The 25,207-nt window shown below is 43.2% G+C and overlaps 2 protein-coding genes across 4 annotated transcripts; one reads left to right on the top strand and one right to left on the bottom strand.

Annotated features, from left to right (window-relative positions):
- The first annotated feature begins 744 nt into the window (after positions 1-744).
- Positions 745-15,532, top strand: reps1 (RALBP1 associated Eps domain containing 1). Of its 3 annotated transcripts, none has more exons than XM_018742549.2 (20): positions 745-1,428; positions 3,810-3,933; positions 4,673-4,866; positions 5,441-5,597; positions 5,940-6,052; positions 6,493-6,655; positions 6,760-6,823; positions 7,199-7,353; positions 7,516-7,637; positions 7,940-8,017; positions 8,728-8,815; positions 9,740-9,841; positions 9,972-10,044; positions 10,999-11,135; positions 11,232-11,296; positions 11,531-11,704; positions 12,806-12,895; positions 13,055-13,206; positions 13,837-13,942; positions 14,149-15,532. In XM_018742549.2, the coding sequence occupies exons 1-20, from the start codon at positions 1,276-1,278 to the stop codon at positions 14,215-14,217; spliced, it is 2,379 nt and encodes a 792-aa protein (XP_018598065.2). In that variant the 5' UTR covers positions 745-1,275; the 3' UTR covers positions 14,218-15,532. The 3 variants fall into 3 exon arrangements, with proteins under 3 accessions (XP_018598065.2, XP_018598064.2, XP_018598066.2); XM_018742548.2 differs by having other exon boundaries at positions 7,937-8,017; positions 14,149-15,531; XM_018742550.2 differs by lacking the exon at positions 7,940-8,017 and having other exon boundaries at positions 14,149-15,531.
- Positions 15,533-15,795: 263 nt separating this feature from the next.
- On the bottom strand, positions 15,796-24,590 carry clu (clusterin). The gene is made up of 9 exons (XM_018742368.2): positions 24,425-24,590; positions 20,797-20,931; positions 20,094-20,242; positions 19,667-19,837; positions 18,430-18,826; positions 18,057-18,197; positions 17,499-17,725; positions 17,234-17,409; positions 15,796-16,241 (listed from the first exon to the last, which is right to left on the bottom strand). Exons 2-9 carry the CDS (start codon positions 20,900-20,902, stop codon positions 16,229-16,231), a joined length of 1,380 nt encoding a protein of 459 aa, XP_018597884.1. The 5' UTR covers positions 20,903-20,931; positions 24,425-24,590; the 3' UTR covers positions 15,796-16,228.
- Between the last annotated feature and the right edge of the window lie 617 nt (positions 24,591-25,207).

Here is a 25,207-nt window from a genome sequence, read left to right as displayed (position 1 = left end):
CTTCCAGGATTGTATGAAGCCCACATGCTGAGAAAAGTAGCAACTTTTTGGTTTGATTTAATTTTTTTCTGTTGAGACGAGTTGATGTCAACTTTTGGTGACCAAACAGATAGCATCTTCAGTATAATCAGTCCTTCACTTGTGTCCTAATGGCTGGAGAGGTTTCTGAACACACATTTACTGTGATTGGTTACATTATTTACCACTGTGTACAAAATTACACCAAGAGTACAAATACTAAGGGGCACACATTGTTCATGCATTTCTTTTTTTGGATGTTTTGCTTTTATTGAGCTGGTTGTGTCTTTGTAATAAATTGAATTAAATAGTTGAAGCAGGGAAATTGTACAGGACCAGGTGATAGTCCAGTTGATGAAATCAGCAACAGAAAAAGATGGAGACAACATAATGTTATTTGTGCACACACTCAAATAATTAATTAGAGCAAATGATCAGACAGCTTCCCATGTTGTACACAGTACCACCATTAGTACAAACTGTAACTCAAATTCTCAGAATTAATTCACATGGAATTTCTAATGTTATAGTATTGCAGGTTATGTGGGAAAAGATAAAACCTAAAAAAGAAAACCTTAATAATAATAATAATAATATTGTGCGTGCCGAAAAGTCTAAGATATATGTAGAGGAACTGTGATTTTGCATTAAGCTGATACTGATAACGCTGACTCTGCGTTTCTTCTTGTCGCCCAGTTTACGGTATGACGTCACCAATGGCGTGGACGCACGACGTCTACGTGCGACGTCACGGCGCGCAGGAATGGCGGCGTTGGCCGTTAGGGGAAGGAACCCGAGGAGCTTGAAACTTTATTGCTAATGTCGTCTGCGGGATTATAGGAAAAAGTTAGCAAAAAAGGAGTCGATCCTCCCTGCAGTGACGGAGAGGAGCCGCACGGAACCCACCTGAGCCCCGGGAGGCGTGTGGTGCGCCCGTCGGGAGTCGTGCAGTTCACTTTTTGTGCTGCTTTTGCTGCTAGTCGCTACCTACTTAGCTAAATGTAGCAGATTACTGCTAGCTAGCTAAGGTTAGCCGTGCAGGAGTTGGAGAGCGGGTGGTATATCCATTTTTAAAACTTCTAGATTTTTGGGAAAGAACAAGACAGCTTGAGGAAATTAGTCTGTTGAAATAGCTAACATCAGCAAGCAGCGTGCTCCGTCTCGCCCTCCTCCTGGCCATTAGCACGGACGGTTGGTTTAGCTGTAGCCGCTAAGCTAGCCCGTTAGCGCCAACTGCCAAGCAGCTCTTGCACCACAATGGAAACTTTAACCCTGAGCGACGTGGAGCAGAAATACTACTCGGATTTATTCGTGTACTGCGACACAGACAACACGAAGAAAGTAGCCTCCAATGGCCGAGTTCGGGAAATTTTCCGAGCAGCCCAGTTACCTGCAGAGGTGATTCTACAGGTGAGTCTTCAGTTACCTGAAGTCTGACTCACACACAGTGTGTGGTGGTCCTACCTACAAGTCACAGACCTGTCTGGTGTGGTGGTCCTACAGATATTTTACCTAGTACCTCACACACCTCGGTGTGGTGGTCGTAAGATGGTTACCTACAATCTCACACACCTGTCTGGTGTGGTGGTCCTACAGATAGTTACTTAATATCACACACACACCTAGAACAGTCAGTGTTGAATAGATAACTTTTTGTCACTCTTAAAATAGTTGCTGAGCTAGAGCAGTAAGGTCTTGGGTCTGAATGTCCGTTCCTGCTGCTGTAGCACCTTTGATCGATGTATTTACCGTGAATACATACAGTGTACGAATACTCTGCTGTATGAATGGATAAATAATTTTAAGTCATTTGGTGTACAAGCTGAACACTGAAGGAATAAAGTACCAGGAAAATTAATGAAATAATAATATTGAAGCCCAGTGTAGAATTCTTTCATGTTGTCACACTGTTTCTGGAGATAATGCCAAAGTCTTGCTGGATGACTTCTAGGAGGAAGCTGTGAAGAACTGCGGTTTAGTTGTGGCAAGTTGATGCTGGTATCTCCAGTCTCAGACAGTAAGCTGGTTGACTAAGAGGTTGTACTGATCGGACTTTTTAAGCTCACGGTTGAAATATACTATATGGTTTGTCGACTTAATGCAATGTCTAGGATACTGAACGATTGAATTACAACAAAACCCAGATGGATGGCATTGTTTGCCATATGTACTGGGTGACCTACTGTTGGTGGGCTTGCTTCTGCAAATACCCTGGCAGCTAGCTAGCTAGCTAGACCTTTGAGTTTTCATTCCTTATTCTCACCTCAAGAAAATAAAAAAAACTCTCTATCAAAGATGTGCGTTCATAACCAGAACCATTAAATTAGACCTGTTCGTTCCGTACACTACAGCAAATGTGCTGCACTGCTCCACCTCTGCTCTCTTGGTGGTCTCACTCACGGGGGGCTCTAAAATTAAGTCTGCTGCTTCTCTTCCTTAGAACTGCTGAATCCCTTCCAGCCTTCAGGAAGGGTCCCCAAAGCCCATCTCTTTTGGACCCTCTTCTCTCGTGATCTCCTGACAGCTGAATAAATCAGTCCATCACCATCTGCTTGCGATTAGCTATTTATCTATGACGAGCATTTCAGAGAGTCGAGTGAATGAAATTAGGTGTGAAGTTGCACGTATTTCTGTGAATTTTACTGTATTTTGTGTGCAGTCTAAGAAGAAATTGTGTAATTCTCTATTTTTTCTGCTTTTTCGCCGTGCTGATACTCAGAGTGTTTCCTCCTGTAGGCCGGGGTGTGTCTTTCCTTGCTTAAACGTTGAATCAGCATGTTGCTGTGCATGTTGTCATCAGGGCCCTGCATTCTGTATTGTATGCTCTTCTCAACTCGGGTCCTGCGTCTATTACTTAAAGGACCATACTGTTGATGCAATTCAAATTTAGCTAGATTAATAATTCATGACTTTATTGTGTTGTGTTAACCATTAATATAAATTAAGTCTTGTAAATGAGCTATTGCCATGGATAGATTTTTTTTTTTTAATGTACACCCATCCAAAAGGTAATCTTTCAGATGTTGCTTTGCTTATTCATTATGTGAACAGGGAAAAACACAAAAATTCTTATTCTGAAATATCACTTTCAAGGTGCCAGTGTTTCAAAAGTATATTCATACTTTATAATAATTTTACAAAATGGGTACATTGTGTGCATTCATAGGAGCATCAGTTTTTCTCTTTATTTTCCAAGTTATGCATAACTGGTCTCATCTGTCAAGTTATGGTACATTACATGCATTACATATACAATAGCTTTTAAAGAAATCGCCCTTCTGAAAAAATAACATGTATCTGAAATATCTACATATATAATCTTATGTTTTGCACGGTAATAATTTTGATGTTCATGTACATTATTTAGTATAATCAGCATTTTGGAGCAGCGGATGCTGTAGTGTTCAGGGCTGTTTATCTTGTAATCCGATAGTCCTGGGATGAACCCCCGCTCACGCTGTAAAACTTCAATTGAATGGATACAGTATGTATTACATAGCTGTATAGACAGGTGAATAATTGTAAAGTTATTATTGGAAGTCATATTTAACAAAGATGTCAGCTGAATAATGATTAATAATCTTTAGGGTGTCTGTTGGTTTTCCCATCTTTCAGAATCCAGTTAAGACCCCAGGGTAACTGAGTTACATTTTCCACTCAGACCTCTTGTAGGTGCTGGTGTGAAGCTACTGTTGTAAATTGGGGCCTGCTGTGCACTGGGAAAATAAAAACAAGCCTGATTGTAGGGCAAGCCTTCTGTTTATGGTGAAGATCTCATGTTTGTGTGGCAGATCACCGAACTCTGCGGGGCCACACGGTTGGGACATTTCGGACGTAGTCAGTTCTACATTGCGCTGAAGCTCATAGCGGTGGCTCAGTCCGGACTGCCCTTGCGTGTGGAAAGCCTAAACACGGGTAAGCTGGCATGTCGTGACGGTCCTTTTACTTTTAAAATGTAGTTTATCTGGACTAGATTTTATAAAATGTCTTTCTCCTTCCATCAAGAATCCCTGATCTAATACTTTTATATGTTTTGTGTGAAAGTAGCCACTGTAACAATGTGTAAACTGTGTAGCAACACACATGGGCAGGGAAATCCACCTACTTTGCAGTCTGGTTTGTATGCCAGCTCTGTGCTGCAAAAGGAAAGTAAAGTAAGAAACAATAAGTGCGGGTAAGCAGGCAATAAAGACACCCCTGTAGGGCTGGAGATGCAGTCATGTTAGCTGAGTCAACAGGAAATTGCAAAACACAGAGCTCAGGTCTGGAGCTCCAAGATCTTAGGAAAGTCTTGTCAGTTTCTCCATCTCACAGTTGACACGTCACAGTCAGTCTTTATGACATTGTTTAAAATCTGTCTACTAATGTTATTTGTTAAACTAGGACTTAAGGTTTTCTGCAGCATTTGCTCCTTTTCTCATTTTTATTTTTGAAGTATTTTCATTAAATTTGAAACAGTTCAAGAGCCAAACCATTTCTACATTTTTAATAAATTTTGCATTCAAAAGGGACAGTTTTAATATGATCCCATACCAGCATTGCGTTCTGTACGTTAGTAAGAGTAGTAGTACGTGCTGTTTGTCCATTGGTACAGTAAAGCATGGAAGGACAGACAAGGTCAGCGGGTTGTTTCTGGTTGATGTCCTGTCTGCAGTGAAGGACCTCCCTTTGCCTCGATTTACGGTGGGCAAGAACGAGCAGGAGGCGAGGCATGCAGCCGTCTACTCGGACTCGGAGAACCAGGGGCCTTACTCTGGTGTCATCCCACGACCTCCGGGAAGGGGCCATGTCAAAAAGCCGCCACCGCTTGACACCGTCCAGCCGTGTGTTCCCACAGCCGACGCGCAGGTTGGGCTCTTCCTCTCACTCCTGTAATCTCAACCCTCACCTCCACAATTCTATCAACTGCATGTCTGCTGTGATGGAGGTGGTAACAATGACCCAGAACCTGCTGACCACAAGCTTTTCACATGTGTTTGAAGGAACTGTTTGGCTTTGTGAAATGAGCTAAAAAGGTGTCCTGTCTGAAAAAGGCTCCTGTTTGCTTACATTGGTCACCACTGTTGCTGCCTGTGTGTTGGCTGCTTCTACATCGTGCAAGAATAAAAATATATTGCATTCTATAACAATAATGAAGTTTTTACGCTTGTATATTTTTTTCATGTATCTATATTTGGTCCCCCCCATGTTGGTGTAAAAGTAAGGTTAAGTCGAAGTAAGAAAAACATTAATTGCAAAATGTCATTTTCGTGTGTAATAAATTGTCAGTTGTTCTTTTTTGTATTGTAATATGGAATGCCACAGTAAATCACTTTTTTTTTTATTTTAAAACTAATGGATATATGAAGGGTGTTAAAGCCCAAGAACGAGACTTTTTTTTTTTTTTAATGGTCATGTGTCTTTTCCTCTCCCGCTCTTCTAGCCTGACACCACATCCCCAGTGGTGTCGCCCAGCCAGTCTCCACCCACCTCCCCCCACAGTTGGAGAAAACACAAGCGACAGGCTAGCGGTGGGAATTCGGAGCGACCACCTGTCGTAGCCGGTGCTGTCTGGACCCCGTTTGGGGAAACACAGTCAGGTACTGGGTGGTTTTTCCATTCAGCTCGCTCTTCAGTTCTTTTCGTTTGTGTGAGTCTGATGCATTGTGCCAGTGGCCAAGCAGTCAAGGTTCTACCGTCTAGATGTAGGGTTGCCAGTTCGTATCTTAAAGGAGTTGGAATGGAGCACGTGACCGGAAGGTATGCAGTAAATATCTAGCAGCAGAAAGTGCTAATATATGCAGTTACAAGATGACCCAAGAGGATGCTTTCAGTAGAGAGAGTTGGTGAGGAAATGGAGTGAATATCAGTGTTTAAACAAATGCATTGCTCTTACTGACAGCCTTGTGTGTTGCGTGTCCTCTCCCTTCCTCTCCGGAAAGCACCGGTATCAGGCGATGGCATGTGGTCTCCTCCAGTGCAGGAGAGCTGGGTCAGTTTTACAGACACACCCCCTGCCAGCACAATCCCTACCATGCACCCTTCCTCAATCCAGGTAGGCTAGCACATGCAACCTTGAACCTTGTGTGTGTGTGTGTGTGTGTGTGTGTGTGTGTGTACACGTATAAATTCTTCAATTCTTGGTTGAACAGCTTCTATGTAGTATAACATTAGACAAGCCCGCAGGAGGTATGGAGGTCAAGGTACAGGAATTTTGTCCAGCAGAGTTAATTTTCTTCTGTGGCAACATGTATTCTTAAAGGCTGCACCCAAAAAAAATCATTATCATTCATATCAGGTTGTTTAGCATTAATTGGCTTTGATTGGTTTCTTCTCTTTGATACTTAGCTTTTCATGTTTTCGTGGAAAGATTTCTCAGTTTGGATAGTTTTAATTAATATATATTTTGGCTTTGTTACCGAACAGCTCTCTTACTTGATGCTCCTCATATCTGTTCTCTTGTAAGTTGACTTCTTTATCCTCTCATGTCCTTAGGAGAGCACAACAATACGCACCGTGGCTTCTGCCACCACAGCAAACGAAATCCAAAGACAATCCAGCAACTATGACGACCCCTGGAAAATCACTGAAGAGCAAAGGCAGTATTATATTAATCAGTTCAAAACCATTCAGCCCGATCTAAACGGTTTAATCCCTGGTGAGTGAGTTGTTTTCTCCCCACGTTTCGTACCCCTTCCACGTCTGCAGTTTTCTTGTACGTTTTAGTCCGTAACCTTGACTCCCTCCCATTTTCCCTTCCAGGCTCTGCAGCAAAGGAGTTCTTCACTAAATCCAAATTGCCAATTCTTGAACTTTCACACATTTGGTAAGTCATGCTCATTCAAAATCCATTTTTTCTTTATGGTTTTTTTCGCTCATCATAAACAGAGAAGCATATTGACCTCTGCAGTTATGCATCTACTATATTTAATGTCATTTTGAAGTAACCTGTAAACATGGTTGTCAGTAAGTGCAAAATAAAGGCCCCTTTTATGTGTATCATCCTACTTAGATTACTTCCTATTTGATTTGCATGATGTAACACAAATGGATTATTCATTAGTACTGCCGGCAGTGTTGTAGCAGAAGAGGAAATTACTGTGCAAAACAAAAGGCTCCTCTGTTGAACGTCATCTCAGCAGACACCCTTCAGCTTTGGCCAGAGTTCCCTGGCGACTCATTCACACACTTTTCCATTCAGGGAGTTGTCAGATTTCGACAAAGATGGCGCGCTAACACTGGACGAGTTCTGCGCGGCGTTCCACCTGGTGGTAGCGAGGAAAAATGGCTACGATCTTCCAGAGAAGCTACCAGAAAGCTTGATGCCCAAGCTCATCGACCTGGATGACTCAGCAGGTAAAATCAAAATGGAAATTGCTTTGTTCTCAACTCAAAGTGAAACACATTTCACTAGGTGTCACAGTTGTGCTACTTCTAAGTGTTTTGTCCCCTGTATTGACTTCTGATATACCTGGTTAATTGAGAAATGTCTAGAGTGCTTTTGCTCTGTGTTTGCAGAAGTCCCAGACCAGGCCCAGGAGGTTGGCTTCCCCAGTTCTCCTGTGGAGGTGACCTCCAATAAGTCCCCATCGATGCCCTCGCTGAACCAGACCTGGCCTGAACTGAACCAGAGCAACGAGGTGCATTCCTTTTTATTTTTAAACATAATTAATGTGTGCCTGCACCATGCTGCCATCACTCTCATAGCCTGAGAGATGGCAAACTGTCTAAAATTAAAGGTTTTTGCAAGTAAAATTTTTCAGAACTCTTATTAGTTTAATTCTCTGCGGTTACTTGTTTATGATCAAGTTCTGACTAACCAGGTTCATCTTTCTCTTGCTCACTGTCACTAATTTGAACATCTGTGAAAAATGCGTTCATTTTCTCCCCCAAACCAGTTTCCCCCCATGGAGTTGATCTTGTGTCTGCTTCTCTCCAGCAGTGGGAGACGTTTAGCGAACGCTCTTCCAGTTCACAAACTCTGACCCAGTTCGATTCTAACATTGCACCAGCTGACCCTGTAAGTCAATCACTGAGGCCACAATCGCTCGTTTTCATTATTAATTATTTCATTAACCCGCACTGTTTTCCACCCAAGGCACATATTCTAATGCTGTTGGCAGCGTGCCATCGCTTGCTCGGCTTAAGAATTGCAGCATGCTTTTTCAAATCCACGTCATAATTGATGCTGCAAGTCTCTCCTGTGAGGGTATATTAAAAGCTGTGCTGAATTATATTTTTTCCATCAAAGACATCAGGTTAAGCTCTATCTTCATGCTACTAATTGATTAAAAGGGTCCTACACTACTGAAAAAAATTTGTTACAAGACAGTTTCCTGTGGATTGCTATTTGACAGCATGTTTTTGACTTATTATCAGTTTTGAAAGTGATAAAGTTCCCATTTAGAATTACTTTGAAATTATGCAAGTTCATCCTGGGAGTGATATTTCTAATTGGCCCTTTTAGTTATTAGTTGCAATCTTCGGGATATAGAACAAGGTTTTTGTAACATCTAAGTACAAACTTTAGTATAGGATCCTTTTAAGTGTGTTCATTGTTGTTGTAGTTCTAGTCATTTTAAAAAAATTTAAGGCACACTTTGATTTTGTGGTTGTAAAACAACTAGCTGTTTTCTTTTAGCTATTAGCTTACTCCTTCTTAACACCTTTATGAGGAAAAGCGTACAAGATGGGTGCCAAAGGAACAACTTGGACATGTTTCCCCTTCAGGACACGGCAATCGTGCACCCAGTTCCTATCCGCATGACCCCGAGCAAGATCCACATGCAGGAGATGGAGCTGAAGAGGACAGGAAGCGGTAATGAACTCCCTTCACCATAAAAACACTGTTTTCTTTCTGTTTAATCACATTCTATAATCTCCATCCTTTTCATTGTTTTAATCCTTTTCAGATGGCTTAATTGAGAACAGTCAACACCTCCTCTTAGTTCTCCTCATCCTGCTTTCTTCAAAGTAACACTGTAATGACTGTTGTCTACAGTTCTGCTATAACACACGTTTTAATTGTCATTTAGATAAATAGAGGACCATGGTTTACACAACTTAGTTTTGAGGCAGTGATTTGGGAGTAACACAATGCCATTCTGAAAATTCAGACTGATTCTTTGCATTTTTTTTGCATTTGTCTACTGTGTTACAGTTGAACATAGTTAGTCAGTGGTAAGAGGATAAAAAAGTGTTCTGGTGGTCCAAGGGCTCTTGGAGGTTGTAAGAGAATGACTTTAATGCTAGAAGTTTGGTGTGGTAAAGCACTTTTGAAAGAAATGGGAACAACATGCTCTCATACATATCACTTGTTGGTGTTTCATACTCTTTTTATTTTCACGTGCTTTATTATTTACTTGCAATAGATAGTTTATTAGTAGGTTTTGCAATTTCCTACAATCTGATTTTTAATCTACTGAGTTTTTTGTAGGCCGTAATGAATGTATTTACTGTGCTTTTCTGCAACTCCACTTTTCTCCTTTCAAAATTAATTTTATTATGCTTTATATGAGACCTTGGTATATTTGAGTTATTCAGTAAAGCCTGAGGTGTTAAAAGTATTTTTTTTCCCCTAGTGTTCGAATTTATGCTATCATATGTTTAACATATCTGTAAATATAACCTTTTTCATTACAGGGGTTGGTCATTTTTATTAGATGGTTTATTTTGTGTATTTAACAGTTTGCATGCTGTAAACCATGTCTTGTTCTCAAATGCCTGCTTCTACTTTTTGAAGACCACACACATCCCACAAGCCCACTGATGGTGAAACCTCCAGAGCTTTCAGAAGACAACAAGCTGCCTGCTTCCATTAAGTTTGTAGCTGGTAATACCGTAGGTATGTTTAAAATGAATTCTTCTGGACTCGAGTATAAAATGATTGTTTCCCAGCGCAGCTGAATAACACAGTAGCTGAAATTCTGAAAAATGAGACAGAAGTCAATCTGACTTTTTGTTGGATTTTGCAGGTGATGGTTACAGTAGCTCTGATTCGTTTACTTCGGATCAAGAACCAATTTCGGGTGTTGTAACGCGCCAAAGGTTGGCTTCATTTTCATGTTGAATGAATGAGTCACTTTCCAGCAAACCACATCTGAAATAAGCCAAAGACAATGCCATAATAGCACCATATAATTAAAATAGTCATCCACATATACACACTTGCCGTGATATTTCCACCAGTGATCTTGATTAGGGTTAACAGAGCCACTACATGTTTCGTAAAGTCCACGTTCATGCTATAATTTACTGAGCCAACACAACACACAAACTATTTTTAAAAAATTACTGTTGATAACCCTAAAGTGCAGAAGGTATTACCTCAGTCTTCAAATACCATACCACATAGAGAATTGGGATTAGAGAGTAATGTTTGAATTGTTTTGCTCCTCTGTACTGTTCTGTGAATTTCTTGATGTTCCGTTTTCCAAAGACCAGGATGACTGAAGTGACTTGTTCCCACATTTCAAATATATTACACTGCTGTGTTCCTCTTTTGCGCATGGACACACTGAAGTACTGTAACTGTGAGAGTTCTTAGCGTCACAGTTCACCTTTCACTTATTTGGTCCAATCATTTCTCTTTCTAACTGTATTTATACCACGGTGCTTTCAGTGGTTCATATACAGCAGGCCCATTGAACTTACTGGTAGTACTTCTAGGCTCATACCTGGAGGATTTGGTTGCAGTGCGACAGTAAACAACTCTGCAAGTCATTTGAACTCCTTTCTGGAGCTCGCTGGTTTACGAACAGCTGGAAAAACTGATGTTGAAATCAAATTGTTGTTCCCTGTATTGGATCACTTGTTTCCAGTTTATGCTACTGTTAAATTCTTCCTAGCAGCTACAGATTAGCATTTTAAAAATAAGAACGAAGGCATCTGTGGTGTTAGTGGTCTACTGTAATGTCAGGAAGCAAATGCCAGTTTTGTTTGATATGCAGTTGAAACAATGACATTTTCTGGAGTGACAGTGGTGTTTGTGCTGTGTGTTAGGTCTCATTCCGGTACATCCCCGGAAGGGCTGAAAGCGGTGGCTCCGGCTCCGCCTCCGCCCCCGCCCAGGCCACAGGCTTCCCACTCACGCTCCTCCTCCCTGGACATGAACCGGAGCTTTGCAGCTGTGCCTGCAGGTAGAATCTCCACTTCATCTCTTCAGCGTGACCAATGACTTCTGTGTGTCTTTTTGGTGGCATTTTGAGCTGTGCATTTGCCCCTTCGTTTTGTAGGACAGCAGCAACCTGGAGTTGTGGCTTACGCCCCAGCTGTGCCACCCCGACCACAACCTGCACAGGTGTGTCACTGTGCCTTTCTGCTGTTGCCTACACTGCCGACTCCGCTGATCCTCTAAGAACTCCATTTAAACATGTTGCTGTTTTCGCCCTTTAAGCGTCAGGGTGTTGTGGGATTTACCAGATGTGTAGCGAATCATGTTATTAATGGCTTCACTGGTACAGTTTGAACCCTGGGACTTTTCACTTGTGAGTGCTGGCCTCTAATTGCTGTTCCACCTGCGATGCAATCACAGGCATCGGGCTCCCACGGTCACCGCTCCACAGATGGTGATGCTCTTGGCCCGCATGCCAGCACCTCGCCTCAGAAGATCCCCGAACAGCCCAACTTCGCCGATTTCAGCCACTTCCAAGCATTTGCCAGCGAACAGCCCCCTGACGATGCAGACAAGCACGGCGAGGTTCCTCAGGTAGCCATCTGGTTAACCATTCCTTTCTTTGTCACTTTTCAAGCTTAGCTCAAGGATACAAGAGTTTCTGACAGTATAACTGAGCATACAGGTGGTCCCTGATTTATGATGGGGTTACGTTCTGCGAAATTCGTCATAAATTGAAAATGCATTTAAAACACCTAATCTACCGAACATCATAGCCTAGCATATTTGCGATGGCCATAATGGGCTTGCCACCTTCATGCTGGGCAATTATCTTGAGTTTCTCCTCAAGAGTAATTGCCTCCTCCTTCTTCTTCCTGCCAGCAGCAGGAGAGACAGATGGGCATTTCTGTGACATTATGGATGCACAAAACACAACTTAAGTACAGGGAGGTCTCTATATAGCGACCATGTGACAGACCGGGAGATGCGAATTTCTGCCGCTGCCCAGCATCGCGAGAGAGTATCACACCACATCGCTTGCCCGGGAAAAAAATCTAAATTCAAATTTGAAGTACGGTTTCTACTGCATGTCTATTGCCAGCTCACCATCGTGAAGTCGAACCATCGTAAATCGGGGGCCACCTGTATATATAATTCTTTTGTTCCTTTCAAGCTATCGAGTCTTCAGTAGCTGTTGACGTATTATTCTGATGCTCATATGCTTTTGACAGTCATGCAGGAGCAGTACAAAGGTTCATGATAGATTTATGGGCTTATCTGGTAGTTATAGTCTCCTTTTTAAAAACAACATTGTCCTAATAGTTTTGTCTTTTACTAAAGCTGCTCAGGCTCATTAATCCTGTTGATATGATTGGAGCAAGTTAATCAGCCTCTGCAGCTTTAATAAAATACGCAACTGTTAGGACAAATTTATTTTTAAAAGCTGACTCCCTTTTCATGGTATCTGCTAAGCACTAAAGTTCAGTATACACAGCACACAAGGCAGCGGTCGTGGCAGCTAGAATGAGCCAGCAGGTGATGCAATGATTAAATCTGCTGCCTTTGCACCTGAAGGATGCTATGTTACCTCTGAGCAAGGTATTTACCCAGCTATATCAATGGGTAAATAAACGTAAGAGAAACACATCGGCTAATGGAATAAATGTAAATGTTCTGATGGCTCTGCTTGTGCAGGCCGAGAAGGCGAGTGATCCGACATGTTCACTGAGGACCCCAAAGGTGGACCCCCAGTCAGAGGAGAGGACTCCAGCCACTGTGAACTCGGTCAGTACACCACCATGGTGCATGTGAAGGGGATGTGTGTATACAGGGGGCTGCCAGCTCCCTAATCCCCCAGTGTTTTAGTTCAGTGATGCATATTGTTCTGAATAATTGTGTGCTATCTGAACATGAGCCCTGTGCCCCCCCCACTTTCTCTACTAGACCAAAGGAGCAACACCCCTGGCACCCCCACCGAAGAAGCCTATTCGCCGGAGGTTAAAATCAGAAGATGAGCTACGACCTGACGTGGAGGAGCACACGCAGAAGTCCAGTGTTGGTGCTGGAGTGCTCACCACGCAGCTCTCTATCCCCAGGTAGATCTCCTCACCCCAGGACAGAGGCCTCCTTTACTTGGTTTCTGGCACTGAATCCACGAGTTTACAGTTTAAAATTGTACTGTTCTTTATGGCAGAGTATTTATTGATCAACTTGTCTACAGTAGAGTATGGGTGCACTGGTTAATTGAGTTACAAACTGTCTAGCAGAAAATAATTTTCTCTTCCTATAAATCATAGACAAGGGTATCGGATTAATAAAGAATAATCACCATTATTGTTTTTTCATTCCTTTTTTTATAATTTTTTTTGTATGAGGCAAACACAACAGGTTTACCTACCAAGCCGATGTGACGCACAGTAGGAGTATAGAACCACCTTAATTCAACTCAGCTTCCACAGTCTGTACAACTTGTGTCTGGTGTTCCCGAGAGTTGATCAATAACAAAATAAGAAACTTTGACATTTATGGGAAGAATTTGTCAACATTTGCCATTAAAGTTGAGTTTGTGGGGCCAATATATGTTCATTTGTTTTAAATTAGTTCTAATTTTAATGTAACTTGGATTTGGTGTTATATTACAAAGAAATGTTTTAAGTATTCAGTTTAGAGATTTAAATGGTGAATGTGGATGAAGTGATTACAGAATTTTCATCTTTGCTTAACAGGTCAGTTGGAAAGGATAAGAAGGCTATTCAAGCCTCCATCAGAAGAAACAAAGAAACAAACACAGTTTTAGCAAGGCTTAATAGTGAATTACAACAGCAGTTGAAGGTAAGGATGTTTTTTCCCTTTTACCAAACTTTTGTTAATTTTGCGGTTTTCTTTTAAATACTGTAGCTCATTCATGGGTTAATTTAGTCATTTGGCCAGCAATAGTCTGCAGGTTTACATCTTATCGTCCCAGTTGTGTGACTGCTATGATATACAGTGTAAAGTTGAAGACTGCGTGAGGCTTAAGTTCTCTGATGTTGTTGCAGGACTTGCTTGAAGAGAGGATATCATTGGAAGTTCAACTGGAGCAGCTGAGACCGTTTTCGCACCTGTAACTTGTGTATGACACACCCATCCAAATCTGCTTTCGGGTCGGCCCTGACCTCCGGTGGGATGCCTCTGCCTCTGCCTCTGCTCTTCCTCTCCTCACAGCTGGTTACCCTAGGAGGGTTTGGGATAGATCGCAAAGTGAGGCGCTTTTATTTCACGTGGGTACATGTGACATTTGTCTGCTACCCTCCTCCCCTTTGAACCTCCTTGAAGCACACGCTTAACTTACTGCAGCAGGACTCAAACTGGAAATTGCCACATGCACCCCTACCCCTCGTACCAACACCTACTGTGGTAAGTTTTAGATTGATGGAGGTCCATTTTGTCCACTGTGATGGCCAAGGGCAGAGGGGGAGCCCCGGAGACATGCCATGGTATCTGGGAATGGTTCGCCTGAGTTTATGTCCAATGTGGACAATTCTCTATCCTTCCCACCTATAACATCATACAATAAGCTTCAGCTTTTGTGTATTTCTGTTTTCCTTTCTTCCCTTGATCTTTTATTCCTCAGCAGTCCTCACAGGATGAGTTGTCAGCCATGCACAGCACACGACCCGAGACAAACACACCCCCATCCCCAATGCACACACTGCCTGACCCTCATACAGTGCTTGATCTGAACCAGTCCTGCTCTAAAGCTTCCCTGCCTCCACACGATAACTGTGTAAGAAGTGAAACCTGAAATGGAACTAGCGCACTTTCTCCCTAACTGCCCCCACACCTTCGTTCCTGGACACCATTTCAGTCTGCATGTTGTTAATGTTCTTAAGTATGACGGCTCTTTAAAAAAAAAAAAAACAAACCACTTGATTTGTATTTGTGTATTCTATCTAATAAGAATTCATTTATGTTGAAGACTAAATGTGTATTAATGCCCCCCCACCCCTCCCATCTGTCCACTATCTTAGCCTTATTCCTGGCATTCAGGTTTTCACATTAATATATTTTCCCTGTTTTGAAGGAAGGTGAATCTTTTTCCTGCTGTTCAGGTTGATGTACTGTATAAGGGGTATGTTGTATATTGTATGATACACACCTTTGATCTCATATGTAAATTTGCATTAATTGCTGACTAACAGCAAATATATTTAATTGCTTATATTATGGCTGTGGGATCATAGATGTTTAACTGCATGGATGTGTCTCTGCAGAATGAACTAGCCGCTGTGTGATTTTTACGCAAAAAAATAATAAAAACAGCACAATATTTTAATGGCCTCTTTCATAATTCCCGACAGCCTGTTTGTCAAGCAGTCATAATGAACTAGCAGACATGCTATTAAAATTATTTTCCAGCATTTTGATACTTGATGGTAATAATAAAATATAAAGTCAATCCTTGTTGCCTGGCCACTGAGCTTGATTTAAATGTTAGTCACCTTTCCAACCTAAATCAGTTGACAGTTCAGTTCAACTGGCAGCCTCCAGATTACAAGTCTGACCCCCACATGTACAGAACCTGCAGATTTAATGAAAGTGGAACTACTTGGGATGTCACTTGACCTATTTACAGTGCCATAAATAGAATAAACAAAAAGGGAAGGATTGCTTTTTTCTTTTCAAATAATGAGACAAAGGAGGGGTTTAGTATATTGCACACTTTATTAATGTTTGCATGAGGACACCTGGGTGTACAGTATGAAATATACAAAAGGAATACTCAGGAACACAACCTGCTTAATTTGTAATGCACAGCTCTTATCTCGGCCTACAGTAGAGGATCACGTGTATATGAATTAAACTGCAGGATTGTTGAACTAGCAACATTTGGAATCTTGTCTATTCTAGTGTTACTCAACCACTTTATTGGCTTATTTTTCTAGGAAGAACATCTCCACAAAAATGTCTCAGTGCTAAATCTGGAAATGCTAAAAGCTAGATTAGATGGTAAGGTGCTAGCCAAACAGCAGTTACAGTAGGCAATATGATTTCTGAATGCTCTTTATGTTGAAGGATTCGTGGTGAAAGACTTGTGACCCTATGTTGAAGACATAGGATAAAGAGGAAGCCAGGAGTCTATTTCACAATTCTGTGAAAGAGAAAGACATGTCAGTCAGACAAGTGTGAACAACTACACATTCAAATGTGAGGAAGTAAACCTTGACAAGTGTCAGAAATGAAATGAACGGACCGACCGTGGAAATGCAGCAGTATTTTTTTTTTTCTTTTTTTTTTTTTTTTTTTTTTAACCAACTATTGTTTTCTGAGTACATTTAATTCAGAAGTTTTTTTGTAAGACACTACGTTAGAAGTCGTACATCCACTATGATGGGAGGAGGCCTGAGAATAATCAGACCAATGAATTATTAAATTTGACTTCATACCGACTTTTTCTTTTACAAGCTGTCAACTTCTAAATTTCTGGAGTTACCAACATTTTTCAAGTTTATTTTTTTTACTAAATTTCCATTGATCTATTTTCAAACATTTCTCTTCATGGAAATGTCAAGGGAACTATGTTTAATCATGCAACTGAAATATGGTAGTAAAGATCACCCAAATGAAATCAAAGTTATGGAAAGTGCACGTCTATGGGATGATTCAATTAACAATCGGAACAGAACAGCAGTTCCTGGAAACAACATATTTTTCAAGTTTTAGCAATTAATTTTAATTTTAATGTAGCTTGCAGTTAATAAAAGTCTCATTTTTATTTCTACAACCTTACTAGCAATCAAAGTCTGCTGTTAAGCTTTTATAGATTTTAACTTAGTGGGAAAACTGACTTTGGAATAAAATTAATACATTAGAAGCTGGCTTTTGGTCCCAAGTATGTCAACATATTTAAAGTTATTTGAAATATTCACATCAACCATCCCTTGTCAGTTGCCTTGAGTTTCCTAGAAAACTTTTTAGTCCTTGAATTTTTGCAGATGCTGACTAAAGCTTCACCGGTTTGACTTACGATTGCCAAAGATAGCAAGGAAGTACTCATACGGTTTGTATGAAGGGAGTCCTCATATTGTTTAGCACAGTCAATGAAAAACTGGGGAATATCCAAGGTATTCAATGCATACTTACACAGTGTTTTGCTTGTAGCGGTCCAGTGCCTCCTGGGCGACCACCTCTGAGAATTTGGGATCATTCCATGGGATGTCTCCAGGCACAGTGAAGGTCATGGGTGGGGTGTCGAAAAGCTGGACAGACACTGAGGTATCCCCCGGTTTCTCATGGTCCTCTGTGGTCCTGGAGATCACCTGTTCATACATTGTTAAGGTATGTCTATAAATGTGTATAAAGAATGGTTGATGAAAAATGAACATAGTTGCCAGAGACAGAAACTCACCGTTTGTATCTGGAAGATTCCATCCTTGCCCTTGGTATTATTAGCGAGAGTGGACACCCAGCCGAACTGCTTGTTGAACATGTCCAGCAGACTTGAGGTATTGAACATCTGCTCCTCGAACCTCCTGAGGATCCTATTGTACTCCTGCGTGAACCTCTCAGCCATAGCCAGTGCGCTTTCCAGCTCCTCCTTCAACGGGCTCTCCAAGGGCTTCTTACCTGAACAGTCTGGAAGACACAAGAGGACGTCTTGTTTAGACCTGTAATGCCATGAAATACCCCAGGGTTGAACTCGGACATGCTGGTCTGGGAATGCCCTGATATCCACAAGGAGGGGATCTCTGAGAGTGATGCCGTGGGAAGGAAAATGAAATCTGCCCTGCTTCATCTGTCGCCCCCATAGATTTGAAGATTTGGGTCTCAGATGTTACTATTAAAAGAGTTAGGAAGCCCTGACATTTATAGTAGATGTCATTGTTTCAGATATAAACACCGATTCTGTGTCAGGACAGTCCAGACCAGGACTGAACAGCCTGCACGGACTCTAGTGGCTCCTTACCAACAGCCTGGATGGCTTTGCATTTTTCACACTCCTCCCGCAGCTTGATGCAGCCAGCAGAGTTGCGGCGGATCTCCCTGCAGGTCATGCGATCGTTCCCAAAAGGCTTGGTGATGATGACGTCCTCATTCATGCTTCCATCTGTTTGAAAAAGTAATGCAGATTCACCGGTTATTATGACCAACATTTGGAGAGACTGCAGAACTGTAATAAATCATTTCTAAGCTTGTTTGTGCCTCGTCGTTGAAACTCCAAAGAACCCGGAATGATCTGAAAAAGATCACTTCCAAGGATTTCAAGAAGTGGACTAACGGTTGCTCACTGTTGACTAATGAATGGCTTGTAGTATGAACTCTTGGATGACCAGTTATACCTTTAGAGGGTTCACCCTCAAAGTCTGCATCGTTGTCCACGTAGGGGCCCATAGAGTCAAACAGGTTGCGGGCCATGTCCATCATGGGTTGGAACATGTTGTGGAAGCCGTGGAAGTCCGGGTCCCACAGGGGTGAGCGGTAGAACCGAGAGCGCCCAAAAATGCTGGGCATTCGGAAAGGGCTAGAGAACAGAGGCTGGTGGAAGGAACGCATGTGGTCGAATACTTTCATGCTGTCCAAGAATATGCTGTCAACACCGTCGGCGACCTCCGAGTAGCGGTCCTCCAGCTCCTGGAACCGTTGGCTCTGCTCCTGGCTTTCCCTCTGGAGGAAGTCCATGTTTTCTCCGTTGATCCATATTGAAATGGGGGAGCTCCTGTTTAGCATCTCCTCCAGCTGAAAGAGGTGGTAAGAGAGAGTTTGCTTCAGTTCCGTTCTTCATCCCAAATAAATCATGCTTTTCCACGTTCACCATTAGAACTAAGTAGCCAACACTTTAGATTAAGGACAATATACATTTGCTCCTCAACTTACAAGCACAGTTGGAGCTGGAAGCTTGTTTACAACTCCATAGTCCATTTTTACCACCCAGCCAGAGTCAATAAAAACTTAATAGCACAGATGTCTTGATTTATATCTGGGTTACTTTCTGTAGAAATCTCAGATAGAGGTGTAATAAATAGAAAATGATCTGTAACACTTCAAAATTATTTTTAACCTCACTCGAGTGTTTCACAAGATGTATTCCATGGATGTTCAGGTGTTACCGCTGAACCTCGTCCTGCCGCTTGGTTGTTTTGCGTTGTGTCGTTTTGTTATTGACCACAAACACTCAGGCACCTGAGCTACCAGCACAGCTGGTAGCATAGGGGTTAGAGCTACTGCTTCAACTCTGAATCTAAAGGTTGCAGGTTTGATCCACCCCTCTGGTTGTAGTACCCTTGAGTAAGGTACTTACCCTAAAATTGCTCCAGTAGAGTTACCCCACTGTATAAATGGGTGAATAACATTGTAAGTCACATTGAAGAAAAGCTTCAGATAAATTATGAGAGTCCTGCATTATTTGGGTGCTCTTTACTGCCATCTATAGGCCCGGAATGTAAACGCAGGTTGTTTTCACTGCTGCGAACACAAATTTTAGAAGCAGAGAAGTTGAAGGGAGCATTTCTCAGTGGTGATCACCTCCGCATCTACCATTTCGCCTCTCAGAAAAGGGAAGAAGAGAGGACGGCCCACCTGTCGGCCCACCAGGCCAGAGCCGCTGCTGCAGGTCCTGGAGTAGTACTTGACGCAGGTGTTCTTCAGACAGGGCTTGCACTCCTCCCACAGAGCCTGCATGGTTTCATTGCACACCTCCTGCTCCTCTTTCAGTGTGGCTTCCATCTGCTGGGCTTTCTTCAGGGCATCCTGATGGAGGCAAAGACCTGCTCACTGAATCAGCCCTCCCAATGTGGGTACCCTACACATCTAAAATTTAGTTTCTAAATGCTCAGCAATGAAACCATAACTTTTATGAAGTGTTCCAAAGAGTTTTTGTAACTTTGAGTATACTGACAAAGTGACAACTCCTCCTACTCTAAATCTCGGTCACCGTGACTCATACTGGACATCTAGCGAGCCTAATAAGACCCATTCCATCGATGTCCAGGTAATATTGCCGTACCTCTTTCTGCTGCTTGGTTGTCTCCAGGGCCTTCAGGAACTTCTTATGTTCTTCTTCAGACCTCTCCATCACAGTCTTCATTTCCTTCACCCCGGTGATAGCATTCTCAATCTGCTCATCCAGGTACTTTTCCCCAGACAGGGACAGTTCTGGGAAATGAGACAGGAACAGAAATGAATGTTTTAGAGAAGTTCTACTTACACTATCTCGACTGACCTGTGACATTTTCAGTTTGCGGCTCTCAGCTCATGCCTTTGGCACTATTATTTGTTTGATGTTGCTGTTTTGGAGTTACATTTCAAGTTTCCAGTATAGTTTGTACAAAGCCACATATTTATATTTATGTCATAAAATTTCTGATTGCGGCAGAGAAGGTTCAATTTCAGTTTACCTACTGAGCCAATAGGTGGCAGTAAAGAGCTCCCAAGTAGCTCAAAGTTATAATAACAGAACAAGTAACACAAATAATATTAAGCATATTTTTTTTCTATTATAGAACAATAAAAATTAAATTTAAAGTCTAGTTTTAATGTTTTTCTGAGGCCTGATGTAGGCCAAAGAGTGCTGCTTATGTCAGTGATGTGATATTTTGCACATGTAGACAGTGTGTGTGTGTGTGTGTGTGTGTGTGTGTGTGTGTGTGTGTGTGTGTGTGTGAGACATTCAAGATGACGGTGTTTCATTTGCAGGGCTGGACACTCACGGCTCAGGTCCTCCTTGCTTGGCGGAAGCAGACACTCCGCCGAGTAGTAGAGCAGCCACAGCCCGAGAAGTGACCACAAATGCATCTTCGTCACACCGTGGCTCATGAAACCAGGGCTACTTATGCAACTGGTACCTGTGGGGGTGTGAAGAGGGGTATGAGCCCACCGGCTAAAATGAATGGATCAGCAAGATGAGGGGCACCGGGTGGTACGGTGGTTAAGCCATCACTTCACAATTTAAGGTTGTGGCTTCAAACATCATCCTCCTGCTCTGTTACCCTTGATCAAGGTAATTAAGTGATACAGTAATAATTACCCAGCTGTACAAATGGGTAAATGACTGTAAGTGGCTTCTTGTACAAGCATAAAACTCTTAAGTCTCTTTGGAAAAAAGCTGCCCAATAAATAAAAATTAATGAGGCAGTGCTGGTGTTAAAGGTGTGGTTGCAGCTCTTTGCCAGGAAGGTTGTTGGATCAAATCCCTGTAGAGGAAGGAAATCCTACAGGTTGGGGCACATCAGTAATCTGGACAAGGTCCTCATAGACACAGAGGGAAGTTCTCACTGCGAGGCAGATGAAGGAGGAGCAAGCTCCCAAAACATTGCATGGGACAGACAACCTGCGTACATTTAAGATCAACTGAACAACAACAACAACAACAACAACAACAAACACTGGCAGAGCAATAAAGAGCCACAGGTAAATAATAAAGGGAGTCCCTTCTACCATCCCAAAAAAAACCACTCCAGTAATATTTGTCCCTATCAGCACTCTGAAAGAACACTGCAAACACATCCATCTGTAAGTAGGTGTGCACAATAGGCATTAAAATGTCATTACATTATTTAATCACAATTAAACCTCGACAATGACTCAATAGAAAAGTCCCTTTCTAAACTTTTCCTTATGTTCTGTTATTGTCGCATGCAAATGGGGGTGGGTTGTGGGGCTGGTGCATTGGTGCCATCTTTGTGGGTGGAAAATGGTGCTGCTATCTTTAGGCACTGCACAAACACAGTGTTTTTGTTCTTGTTTTTGTTTTGAACCATAGCCATACTGTCTTGCAATTCTATAAACTACCAGTAGGTGGCGCACAGACAAAGAGCTTGGAATTTGTGCAGTTTCTGCAACAGTAGAATAACCAGTACCGCTGGCATGAAATTTCCTTTTACACACAGAAGGAATAATTGACAGGGTGCGTTAATATTCATACCCTGGGACAATGCAGTAATTTCAGATGTGCAGTTACTACACAAACGGGGGGACACGGTGGCACAGCGAGTAGCACTGCTGTCTCAAAGCGCCTGGGAGGCGCGAGAGGACGTGTGTTTGATCCCCGCTCAGTCTATGTGGAGGTTGCATGTCCTCCCCGTGTATGCGTGGGATTCCTCCGGGTGCTCTGGTTTCCTCCCACACTCCATATATCAGTGTATTGGCTTATAACACTACATAGAGTTCACTGGAAGTTGCTTTGGACAAAGCGTCAGTTAAATTAATAAATGTAAATTAATTAGGGAACACCAGGTTGATGCGGTTAATTATGGTACTTTGTGTCTGGAGACGTTTTACAATCATTTATCAGCGATGGCAGGAGTTTGGCACGGCGGGATGGTAATGGTCAGCTCGCAAGCGCTGTGGTTGTGAGTCAGCAAGGCTGCTTTCCAATACGATGACTAAGTAAGGAAGGTCTGCACGTAAACAAAAGAGAAATCCTTTCCCGCCATCGGTCCCCATGCCTCCACACTGATGTGCTTTTTTTTTGAGTTTACATTTTTTCATTTAGCTGAAACTTGTCTCCAAAGCAATGTGCAAATATGGAGCTGGATAATTTTGCTTTATGGATTTAGGGTAAGTGCCTTGATCAAAGGTTTGGGGGGGGGGGGGGGTTATACAAATTACACACACACACACACAGTCTGAGACTGCTTGTCCCAAGTGGGGTCACAGCAAACCGGAGTCTAACCCCACAACACAGGGTGTAAGGCTGGAGGGGGAGGGGACACACCCAGGACAGGACGCCAGTCCATCGCAAGGCACCCCAAGCAGGACTTGAACCCCAGACCCACCAGAGAGCAGGCACAGGCCAAACCCACTGCACACCACACCCCCCTATACAAATTATGGGCTTATATATTTATTTATTGAGCTGGTGCTTTTTCTCCACTTTCTCATTTCTACAGCTTGGTAATTTTTACAGGAGCAATTTAAGGTAAGTACTTTGATCAAGGGCACAACAGCAACAAGGTGGGTTTCAAACCTGCAACTGTCAGATCCAAAGACAGAAGCCGTAACCACTGCCCCAAGTGCTCATCTTTCCCAAAACATAAATGTCACTGATCTGTGTGATCTACATGTGCACACATCCCCCCCGAGTGGGACAGGAAACTGTTGCCCATCTTCTTTCACTGGCCCAGATGGGCCTGTGCTGGGGACTTCGGGGCCCCTCCCTGTGAATAGAAACACTTGGAAACAGGGATCTCGGCCAAACTGAGGTCGGAAGCCCGGCTTGCATAACAAGTGCGTTATCTCTGAAATTCCTTATACAAGTGTTTCACACAACTGTGTTAAGAGCCACCCGCTGTTCCACTATCAGTGCTGCACACACAGCACTGACAGCTGCACTGACCCTCAGCGACTCTGTGTGTGTGTGCGTGTGTGTGTGTGTGTGTGTGTGCGTGTTTAACTTTGGGGGCAAAAAAGAAAGAAAGTGCCATAAAACGTGAATTCAGAGATGCTGACTCATGATGCAAATTGGAGCAAAACAAGCGAAAAGAAAAATCCCATTTTTATTTTTTAAGAGAAATTAATACGCGTGACAGATGAATCGGGGTGGATTAAAAAGGAGCTCGTACGAAAGACCCTCTCGCGTAATAGCGTCCTTCACAAAACCGGATGGCTTAAGCCCCGGCAAAGCAGGGATTTGAACATTGCGGTAAATTCCTGGCAGCAGAGAGCCGTGAAAGCAAAGCAAAGAGGTCCGGAAGAGAACGGCAGGTGGGTTCATTAAGAGCCTCTGTGTTAAGTCTCCTTTGACCCGGAGCATTAACTGATGCATATAATCACAGCGGACGACAGCAACGCGCACACACACCCAGATCTGACCTGGAAAATGTATGACACCGTTCGAGTGCAGCGCTGGACAATGACCTAGCACAGGTCCTGGGTTATAATAAGAATATCTGGAAATAAAAAACCTGCCAGGGATGAAATTGCCCCAAAGGTCAGGATCGATCACTGGAGCGATCACAATTTTTCTCTGAAAGACAGTAGAAACTTGTAGGAGCTGTAACCGAGCCCCAGGCTGCCGACCCCACTGCGGACGGACCCGCATTTCCCCAGTGTGAAGGATCCCTCTGCACTGATGCAGCTGGAAAATGTGCGCACGGCGGCAGCAAAAACAAACCCGGTGGGCACACCCCTGCGAGCGATGGTGTGTTTGTTGTGTGTCACAGATGAGCCATCCTGCAGACGCAAGTCCCTGGTGGGCAATGCCGCAGTCAGTGCTGTGCCTCTATAGCCGCCAGCAAACACACACACACACACACACACACACACACACACACACACACACACACACACACACTCTCCTTTCTTCTCTCTCCTTCCCCCCAGCTGATGTCCACTCACCTCCCTGCTGCCGATCCTCCTCACAGCGACGGGGAACACGGACGCACTGTCTCCTCCCAGGTATTTATACCTCGCCGCGATGCTGACACTGTGAATCACTCGCGGAGAATGCCCTGCGCTTTCAGACTTTTCTAGAAGTTGTGTAACTCCCAGGCGGCAGCCCTCGGATTAGTCTGCCTCCGACCAGAAGTGGGCAATGTTGTTCTGCCAGACTGCAGCCCTGCCCACCGCCACCCCCCCTCCCCCTCCCCCTCCCCAGCGTCTCCCTGGCAACCGAGAGCAGCGCTACAGAGAAAGGATTAGGGGGGTGGCAGGGCCCGACTTGACATGCCTACGGCATCAGAGAAACATGGCAGGCAAAATGTGGGACAAAGCTGCTGAAGAATCGGGAATGAATGACACGGCGCTTTAAATGCTCACATCTCAGGCCGCACTTCCGCACGCAGCTGCTTGTGGGACACGAACCAGCAACATAGCGATATCGGACGAACGAGCCAAGCTTCCGCAGTCTTGCGTCCGGAGCTCTTTTGCCTGTTGCCGATGTGCTTTTGGTCGCTATCTGGCATCGAGCAAACACTTAGATGCTGCAGGCGATGGACTGCGAATGCAGGTCTGGGGCTGTCGGTGGTAAACACACATAGGAAGGAAAAGCTGAGACGTTTCTCGAGTTATGAAACAGACAAGGGTTCCGGAAAGTCGTGTCCCGGCAGGGTTTGCCGGCCGTAGGGAAAGGCCCAGCTGTCTTTACTTAGGCAGCTGTGACATGAGATCGTTGCGTAACAG

Source organism: Scleropages formosus, chromosome 1 (genome assembly GCF_900964775.1).
Source record: "Scleropages formosus chromosome 1, fSclFor1.1, whole genome shotgun sequence".
In the NCBI taxonomy this organism is placed as follows: Eukaryota; Metazoa; Chordata; class Actinopteri; order Osteoglossiformes; family Osteoglossidae; genus Scleropages; species Scleropages formosus.
Note: the sequence above shows the minus strand (reverse complement) of the source record. Positions and strands in the feature narration are given on the sequence as shown.

Bases quoted from the DNA above. Each gene is read 5' to 3' on its own strand.
- reps1 (XM_018742548.2), top strand. From the start codon at position 1,276: ATGGAAACTTTAACCCTGAGCGACGTGGAGCAGAAATACTACTCGGAT. The intron at 6,824-7,198 runs GTAAGTCATGCT...TTTTCCATTCAG, and splicing joins CTTGAACTTTCACACATTTG to GGAGTTGTCAGATTTCGACA. The intron at 13,943-14,148 runs GTAAGGATGTTT...ATGTTGTTGCAG, and splicing joins AATTACAACAGCAGTTGAAG to GACTTGCTTGAAGAGAGGAT.
- clu (XM_018742368.2), bottom strand. From the start codon at position 20,902: ATGAGCCACGGTGTGACGAAGATGCATTTGTGGTCACTTCTCGGGCTG. The intron at 20,243-20,796 runs GTGAGTGTCCAG...CTCATTTCCCAG, and splicing joins AAGCAAGGAGGACCTGAGCC to AACTGTCCCTGTCTGGGGAA. The intron at 18,827-19,666 runs GTGGGCCGTCCT...CACCTCTTTCAG, and splicing joins CTGGCCTGGTGGGCCGACAG to CTGGAGGAGATGCTAAACAG.